The 9479-nt window shown below is 49.9% G+C and overlaps 1 protein-coding gene across 1 annotated transcript in view; it reads right to left on the bottom strand.

Moving 5' to 3' along the window:
- Positions 1-474: 474 nt before the first annotated feature.
- The window catches only part of EML2 (EMAP like 2), a 33509-nt gene continuing 24504 nt past the window's right edge, over positions 475-9479 (bottom strand). Inside the window, 7 exon segments of the mRNA XM_007942901.2 lie at positions 475-600; positions 3906-4036; positions 4954-5049; positions 5551-5638; positions 6111-6208; positions 6441-6529; positions 6881-6948. Coding sequence (XP_007941092.2) covers positions 475-600; positions 3906-4036; positions 4954-5049; positions 5551-5638; positions 6111-6208; positions 6441-6529; positions 6881-6948 — 696 coding nt within the window.

Here is a 9479-nt window from a genome sequence, read left to right as displayed (position 1 = left end):
TCAATTCAAGGGTGTTAGATTTGGTCTGGGTTTTGCTTCTGTAAAGATTCACAGCCTTGCAAACCCCGGGGAGCAGTTCCCCTCTGTCCTCTAGGGGCGCTGTGGGTCAGAATCAACTACGACAATGGGTTTCTTTTCACGCACACACTGGAATCTATGCACACACACCAAATATTCAGACCCTGACACTCCATCTCAGTGCACATGTCTTTATTTCTGGATGATATAAAAGAATAAACTTAAAAAACACCCCAAACCAAATACTTTCAATGGCTCCCCCAAAGTAATGTGGCCCCATTTCCCATCCCCAGATAAATACTTTTGTCTACCCCACCCCCCAAAACCCCCTCTGCTATAGACATACTCTGGGTATATATATATTACTCTACTCGGCAATAGACATCTCCCGAAAATAGAATTCCCACCCTGCCACCTCCACTCTCTACTGGCCCCCATCCCTGGGGCCCCTGGACTTCAGACCACCCGCCACTGCAGCACACTGGTATCCTTGCCCCCCGTGGTGAGGACCACACTGTCATCCCACAAGAAGGCCACATTCGTCACATGGCTACTGTGTCCCCCGTATCTGTGGCTGAGGGCCTGTTACAGGAAAAGAAAGGAGAAAAGGTCAAAAAACCCACCCAATGGCAGTCAATCAAACTAGATTCTGATTCACCCGACCCCATGTGCATCAGGGCAGAACTGTGTTTCACACGGTTTTTAGTGGTTGATTTCCCAGAATACACAGCTTTGGAAACCCTATGGGGCAGTTCCACTCTGTCCTCTAGGGGCGCTGTGAGTCAGAATAGACTCCATGGCAGTGGGTGTGGTTTGGGTTTTGCTTCTGTGAAGATTGACAGCCTTGGAGACCCTGTGGGGCAGTTCCACTCTGTCCTCTAGGGGCGCTGTGAGTCGGAATTGACTCAATAGCAGTAGGTTTGGTTTGGATTTTGCTTCCTCAAAAGATTGTTGTTGTTGTTATGTGCCGTCGAGTCAGAACCGACTCACAGTAACCCCTCCTTGGGTTTCTGAGGCAGTATCTCTACGGAAGTAGATTGCCCAACCTTCCTTCCGAGGAGTAGCTGGTGGGTTTGAACTGCCAGCCTTCTGGTTAGCAGTCAAGTGCCTTAGGCACTATGCCACCCGAGTACAAAGATTATAGCTTTGGAAACCCAATGGAGGCCGCTATAAGTTGGCATCAACCACAGTGGGTCCCCCCGAATCTTTACACAGGAAACCTGGTGGTAGCACAGTAGTTAAAGCCCTTGGCTGCAAACCAAAAGATTAGTACCCACCAGCCCCTCCAGGGGAGAAAGATGAGGCAGTCTGCTTCCATAAAAATTTACAGTCTTGGAAACCCTGTGGGGCACTTCTACTCTGTCCTACAAGGTTGTTATGCACTGGAATTGACTGGATGCCCGTGGTGGTTTTTTTTTTTTTTTTGGTGGGGGGAGGGTTTACCAATGAACAGGGCAACTAATCTGGTTTATTCAATAAATCATTTGCATGAAAAGAAAAATGATTGTGGGTGTGGGAAGCTGTTCTATATGAAGATACTGAGACAGGACCAAATTTTAAAAACCAACCAATGAATCAGGCAAATTTGAATATGGATCATATATAGGAATTAATATTCATCACTAGGGTCAATAATAGGTTTGTAGATATAATAATTATTCTTGTCTGTAGATAGGAACGTTTTATTTGGGGGATTAAAAGATGATGATGTATGGCAAACTGAAACCTGTCCACCCACGTTCACTGTACCACTTTTTCTTAAAAATTATTTATTTATCTATTTATGAATGAATGAATGAATTAATGATTTGGGTGAAAGTTTACAAAGCAAATTCATTTTCCATACAGCAGTTCACACATACATTGTCTCATGACATTGACTGTAATTTCCCACAATGCAACAGCTCCCCTCCCACTTCCTCCCGATAGTCACCTCTTCCCTGTGTCCATCCCTCCATGCACTCCTGCCCCCTGAGCTGTCTCCCTGTGCATACACAGCCCTTCTTTCTCCCAGGATTGTTCTCTCAATCTCCCTCACGTAAATGTTCAACTCCTATGCCTGTCTTTTATTTGGCCGGAAGCCACAGGTATGGGTTCAATTCCAGACCTGAAGGGCAGTTAGTGGTTCTTAGTTCTACCAAGCTCTATCAGACCAGCAAACCTGGTCCCCCCCACTTTTTTCCCCCCAAATGATGCTGAGTTTTGTTCTACATTTTCTCACTCTCTATCCAGGATCTCCTACAGAGATCCCCCTCTGAGTGGTTGACAGTGGTAGCCGGGCACCATCTAGTTCTTCTGGTCTCACAGTTATATAGGCTGAGGATTGCATGGATGGCACCACTTTTCACAAAAGCCAAAATGTGCAACCAACTGAATGTCCACCACGAGATAAACAGATCCACAGATGGTCCATCCGTGCTATGGAATCCTCCTCAGCCGTAAGGAGAAATGAAGTCCTGACGCATGGATGAACCCTGACCTCATCACACTGAGTGCCTAATTTAGTTACCAAAGGACAAATACCGTGTGATCTCACGGACATGACATAAGCAGGTACAGTAGAAACTAGGGAGCTCTGGTGGCGTAATGCCTAAGGAACCTGACTGCTAACCAGAAGGCTGGTGGTTCAAACCCGCCAGCTACTCCTCAGAAGGAAGACTGGGCAATCTACTTCTGTAGTGACACCCCCTTGGAAACCCAAGGAGGGATCACTATGAGTCAGATCCAACTCAATGGCAGTGGGTTTTTTTTTTTTTTGGTAGAAACCAGGTATTGTTAGTGGTGAACAGGTGAGGAAGAAGGAAAGGGGAGTTTTTGCTTAGGAGCTGTTGAGCTTACGTTAATGGTGGTGGAACGATTTGGGAAAAGACAGGGAGACAGGGAGCACAACTTGAAGAACTGTAATCAGTGTCCCTGAAATGTATGTGGAGAAACTAGAGCTGGCATTATTTTGGGCATTTTCTCTCCACACACAAAAAGGTGATGTAGGGGGTTTGCTTCGCAAAGTACAGGGAAACCCCCCCCCCCCAAAAAAGAGTTTGGATGAGAACGAAGTAACACATTTGCCATTTCTGGTACTTGCTAACCATGGCTAATACAGCACTCTCCCTTCTGCGTGTTTATGAACGACTTTACAGCAAATTGTTCAAACAAAGAGTTCTTTTACTAGAAGAGAATGGTAAAATAACATCCAGTTCTATTTTAGCCACAGGTTATCTACGGACCCACAGGATTTCCAGAAAGCTAGTTGCTGGCATTCACAAGTCGAGAGAGTTTACATCTAAATTCTGAACTAACAAAATCTGGGGGACACTGAACCTGCCGCACACAGGGCTACAACTAGTGGGGTGTGTGTCAAGTGCAGCTGTCCACCAGCTCCCTGCGGCCTGACCCCCAGACCGAGAAACTCATTCCCGCCACCTGCCTGACCTTGTGGCGATGGAGTTTGTGATCATTGTCCTGCAACTGCAGGAGAACCACGAGGGCTTTGAATCAGAAACCTGAGACCCACAACGTCTTGGAACATCCATCCTACCACTAAACTGTCAGCTCTGTGAGGGCAGTGACCCCAAATCTGCATTGCTTGTGCCCAGGCACATAGTAGGTGCTCACTAAATATATGTTGAGTTAATAAAGGTGAAAAAAAAAAAAAAAAAAAACCCCAGCATGTTGTAAGTGCAGATCCTCAGAGCTTTGGAAACCATGTGGTCAGCACGAGACTACAAACCCCTCGACCTTCAGGGCAAGAAAGAAAAGCCCTTGGGATCAAGCCCACTGCCCCCTCGTACAGATGGGGAAACTGAGACCCAAGAGGGGGCTGGGTGGGACCAGGGCTGCCTGAATGCTGCAGGTTAATCCTGGCCCCCCAGGCCCCCAGGGGTACTCACTCGAGGTTGACAGCAGGGATAGTGAAATAGGTGGACTTTGCCAAAGTCGTCGGCAGAAGCAAGCAACTTTCCATCATGGGAACGGGCCACAGCGTTGATGTCAGTACCATCAGCCCCCTCGGACCAGATCCCTGTGGGCAAGAAAGGGGGACGTGGTAAGATGTCACCTGGGGCCAGGGACTCCAAGAGGAGCCAGGGAGGGAGTCAGAATGATTTTTGCAAAATGCAATCTGCATCCCCTTTCTACCCCACTCAAAAGCCGCCCACGGCTCCCTGGTGGCCTCAAGAGAAAGCCTAGGCTTCTCACCCAGACTCTGCATGGCCCGGCCCCCGGCTGCCCAGCCGTATCCCTCACCAGTGCCGCCCTTGAACTGTGCAATAAGGTAGCTGCCCTGACTTCTTGCATTTCCCCAAACGCCAAGCTCAATGTCACCTCGGAGCTTTGCCATATGCTACTTGTTTCCTTGGCCTGAACACTTTCCTTTCTCACCTCTTGCAGATTATGTTCTTATCCTCAACATCCCAACTTGGATCCCCTCCTCCAGAAACCCCTCTCTGACTTCCTCCCGGGCTGGGCCACATGGCCCCTTTGGCCTCCTCGGTCCTAGCCCAGTCCGATCCGGGTGGTCACTGTCTGGGAACAGGTCTGTCTCCCTCACTGGACTGTGAGCCCCGGGAAGGCAGGGCTGAGGTTTCTGTAGGTCCCTGTGTGTCCCCAGCACCACCCAGCACAGGGCAGTGCCCAGAGGTGCTCAAGGAATGTGCTGACTGCATTTATGCCTGAATGAATGGGGGAACGGGAGCACAGCAGGGTGGACCTCACTGTGCCAGGTGCCTCCACCCAACCTGACTTCATTTTCTTTCAGCTCCAAGGGACCACCACAGCCATCACCCCCGGCCCTTCCTTTTACACAAATTCTGCCCACATCGCAGAAAGGAGTGACTTCCTCATCCTGGAGGTCACCAATAAGAGTCTGTGAAAACTACTAGCCGGCTATGTTTATTGAAGCTCCTGGTCTTAGTGGGCCTTCCCCACTTCAGTACTTACCGAACACTCCAAACCCTAGGACACAGGTGGCTGTGGCCCACTCCATATTCCTCACAGCCTCTGCACTGGTGACCTGCTTACAGGTAGCGGGGTCCCCTGGAACAGAAAGTGTGGGGAGGGGCTCAGAACGGGAAGAATTACCGATTGCACCCATCCAGTCCACTGACAACGGACACTGAGGTCCAAGCCGGAGGAGGTAAAGGTCCTAGGGCTCATTCCACGGCTCCAGACTGGACAAAAATACTGGACCCTTGGTCTTCACACTCTGAAACCTAAGCATGGACATCTGCTTTGAAATCTGAACCCCAACCCAGCACCCAGGAAGGGGAAGAATTGGTTCAAGTGGGGCCCACTGGGAAGAAATCTATAGCCAAAGTCCCAGCTAATGAGGGAAATAAAAAATAACCTTTTGGTTAGCAGCCAGAGGTCTTAACTGTTTGAACTACCCAGGGACTCCCAGGCAATCAGAACATGTCTGGAATACCAGTAGCCAGGGAAGATTTTAAAGCAGTTCCACCTTCCTTCCCAGAATTCAGGGAGTATGCAAATCACTTATGCAAATGAGGGAAGAACGTCTTTGGGTCTTCAAACACTCACAGTACAGAATCTCGTAGTCCCCAGAGTTGGTAACAAAACAGCTGCTGTCCTGGGCCCAATCCAGGTGGGTGATGAAGCTAGAATGGCCCTGCGGGGAAGGAAGGGGCAGAGTCAGAATTGGAGAGAGCTGAACGAAGAAGGGGTGGGACTACACCAGAAAGGATGGAAGGCAAAATACAGAGGAGGGTGAGAACACAGGGATAAGGCCTTTGGAATCTGGGGGCCGGGCCGGCCTATCATGGGCGGGGCTAGACAAAAAGGCTAAGACCACAACGGAGTTTAGAACATGTGGGCGGAGCTAGAGACAGAAGGGCAGTTTGAATGCAAGGGGCTGGGCCAGACAGAGGGTGTGCTAGGAATGCAGGGGGCGGGGCTACACGAAGGGGCGGTCTTAGAACACAGAAGCCGGGGTAAATGAGTGGGCGGGACTCAGACTCTTGTTGGTAGATGGGGCAGACGCAGTTGTGTGTTGAAGCTGCACTCCCTTGAGGTAGAAAATTGGTTAATTCTGCAAACCCCAGGAGGGTGGGGGCGCGGGCTGGGGGCCACTGCCCACTCACCGAGCACTTGCCCAGGCGGCTGACCTTGCGGCCGCCCTGGTCCACCGTATACACGTACACCAAGTTGTCGTGGGAGCCCACGGCCAGGTACGCCCCGTCTGGGGGAGGGGGAGGGGCTATGAGGAGGCACCCAGGCTCCGCCCCCTCCTCGCTCAGCTTCAGCCCTCGACTATCCCCGAATCCCCCATTGGTTCTAACCTGTGATCCCCCTGCTATAGGCTGAGACAACCCCTCAGGCGTTGCCCCCTAGGCTCTGCCCCCTCCCCAGCAAGTAATTAAGCATTTGTTCCCAAAGCCCTGCCTCTCCAGGGTCCCAGGCCCACCGCTTACTCGGGGAGAAGCTGACCACGGATATTTGCTCATTGCCATCGGTGTGGATTGCCACCAGGTCGTGGGTCTCCGTGTCCAACAGCAGCCACCTGGAATGGGGAGATGGAGGTAGAGATGAGCTGATATGGCAGAAAGGGGCGGAAATCTGTGGGGTCTGATGAAGGGGCCCCCCCGAAGAGATTTTGGAAGAGACTGACTTCAGAGGAATGCTGGGAAATCCAATCCAATCATAACTTCTGTGGCGACCCCATGTGTTACAGAGTAGAACTGCTCCATAGGGTTTACTCGGGTGCAATCTTTACAGAAGCAGATCAAGATGTTTGATCATCAAGATCAAAAACGTTTGTGCCATCCAAGGACTTTACTAGGAGATCAGGAGTTTAAGGCAGTTCCCCAGGGAGCAGAGAAGCGCTTTCCCGAAGTGCCCTATTCAGCTTTACCTGCCAGTCACTGTGCCCACGGCGAGGACAGAGCCACTGGGGTGGAAGCCGGCGGATTGAGCGGGATCCTGAGAAGAGGAAAGAAAAAGCAAGGCTGGGAGCTGGGGACCTCATGTCCGTCTAGCTATTCCGCTGCCTCAGATCCAGCTTTTCAGCCTGGCATGAGGGCTATCAGCCTTTTTCCTGTGCTGCTCTCCAGGACACCCCCCCCAACCCCCAACCTTGGAAACCATTCCCCTTTCCTTTATCACCTCAGAACAGAACACACTGCCTCTGTCACTGCCGACTCTGGGTCCTCTCTCCCGTGTTTTAAATTCCTACCAGCTTTATTCACTCAAGATGATTTCTTTAGGGAATTGCCTAAAAGCATGGATGTGGTGGACAAAGGGTATCCACATTTTTTTCCCCCAGAATGTTTCTATTTTATGCATTTAATTTCTTCTAATTTAAATACATGTTAATTATTTTAGCTTCTAGAACTATGGATCTATGTTTTCTTTTTTTTTTCTTGTTAACCCACTGGAGTGAGTTCATTAAGAGTTCCAAAGGATGACTAGAGGCCATGGTCTCAGGGGTTTCACCAGGGTATCCACATTTTTAAGACTTTTGATATACACTGACAATTAGACCCACAAAGGTGAATCAACTGATGACCGACCAAGCGGTGCCTGACTGCCCGTTTCTGCATAGCATCATCAGCACTGGGTATTATCACTTTTATTGTTTTGGGGGGGCACTGGATTGGTTCGAAAGCAACAGAGTACCACAGAGCTGGATGCGGGTTCACGCTGTGGCTCTGACACTTCCTAGCTTTGTGACATTAGTCTCATAACTCTCCCTGTAAGACTCAGTTGCAAACGGACACCAGCAATTCTCACTTCCCAGGAGCATTCAGTGAGGTATAAAGTTCTCAGCACAACCAGAGCCCAGGAGGCACTTAATGTGTGATTACAATTACGCAGGGTGAGTGGTTTCACTTTTTGAGCCTCTTTCCAAGTGGGGACTGTGATGGCTTAAACTGTGCTCCCCAAAAATATGTGCTGGAAAGCCTCACCCCTGTAACCTCTACAGGTCATCCCACTGGGAAGAGGATTTTCCTTGTTGTGCTAATGAGGCCATATCAGTGTAGGTGGGTCTTAAGTCAATCACTTGAGAAATAAGGCAGCAGATGAAGCCCAAATGCAAGCAAGTAGGGGAGAGGGGACAGATGCCAGCTACCTGGAGATCTCCAGGGAACACCAAGGAGAACGCCAGAGAAGCTAACACCTTCCCTGAGCAGACAGACACAGCCTTCCCTGAGAGCCAACCAAAAAAATCCAAACTCATCACCACTGAGTCGATTCTAACTCATAGCAACCCCCATTGGGTTTCCAAGGCATTATGGAAGTAGACTGCCCCATCTTCCTCCCAAGAGCAGCTGGTGGGTTTGAACCTACAGCCCTCTGGTTACCAGCCAAATGGCTTATCCACTATACCACCAGAGCTCCTTTCCCCTAGAGCCAGCACCCCGACTTTGGACTTCTAGCCTCCTCAATGATTAACTGCTTGGCTGCTTACTGACAGGTTGGTGGTGTAAACCCACCTGGAGGTTCCTTAGACCTGGAGATCTGCTCCTGTCAAGATTACAACCCAGGAAACCCTATGGGGCAGTCTGCTCTGTCCTATAGGGTCACTATGTGGCAGAATTGACATGACGGCACATGACAGCAACAAACTAAGAAAACCAAGTTCTGTCGGTTACAGCCACCCACTTGCACTACTGTTACAGCAGCCGAGCTAACTAAGACAGGGAACAATCTTCCCTGCTGCCTTGTGGTGTCTGGGGAAGAGCCAGTAGGATGCCACAAGAGCTAAGCCACTTCCTCAGAGCAAGGTCCAGAGACCCGCCTGCATTAGCATCACTGGAGGGTGTACGTGAAAATTGCCAATTTCTGGTCCCAAAGTCAGACTGTTTTGTGGTAACAGCAAACTTAGCCAGTGTCCAAGAGAACCTTCTGTGATAACAGAGACGGTCTACATCTGTGCTTTCCCATATAATAGCAACTGGCCATGTGGGGCTATTGAGCCCTTGAATATGGCTAGTGCTGCTAAGAAACGGAATTTCACATTCGACTAGGAAGCTGCGTGTTTAACGCCTCCCTAGCTGATTGTGACGTGCTGGCAAGGTAGAGGAGCAGCAGTGGTGAGCGCTGCCCTGCGGTACACTAGGTGCTCGGTTAAGAGGGTGAGGGTGATGATTATTATAAACCCATTGCCATCAAATCGACTGCAACAGATCGACCACACTGACAGCAGAACTGCCCCACAGGGTCTCCAAGGCTGTCAGTCTTTACAGAAGCAAAGCCCAAACCAAACCCACGGCTGTCCAGTCAATTCCGACTCACAGCGCCCCTAGAGGACAGAGTGGAACTGCACCACAGGGTTTCCAAAGCTGATTTTCTTTTTTCTCTAATTGTGATTTGGGTGAAGGTTTACAGAGCAAATTCACTTTCCATACAGCAGTTCACACACACGTTGTCTCATGACATTGACTACAATTTACCCCAATGCAACATCTCCCCTCCCACTTCCTCCCGACAGTTACCTCTTCCCTGTGTCC

This window comes from Orycteropus afer, unplaced genomic scaffold (assembly GCF_000298275.1).
Source record: "Orycteropus afer afer isolate SDZICR_OR568_19922 unplaced genomic scaffold, OryAfe1.0 scaffold00099, whole genome shotgun sequence".
In the NCBI taxonomy this organism is placed as follows: Eukaryota; Metazoa; Chordata; class Mammalia; order Tubulidentata; family Orycteropodidae; genus Orycteropus; species Orycteropus afer.
Note: the sequence above shows the minus strand (reverse complement) of the source record. Positions and strands in the feature narration are given on the sequence as shown.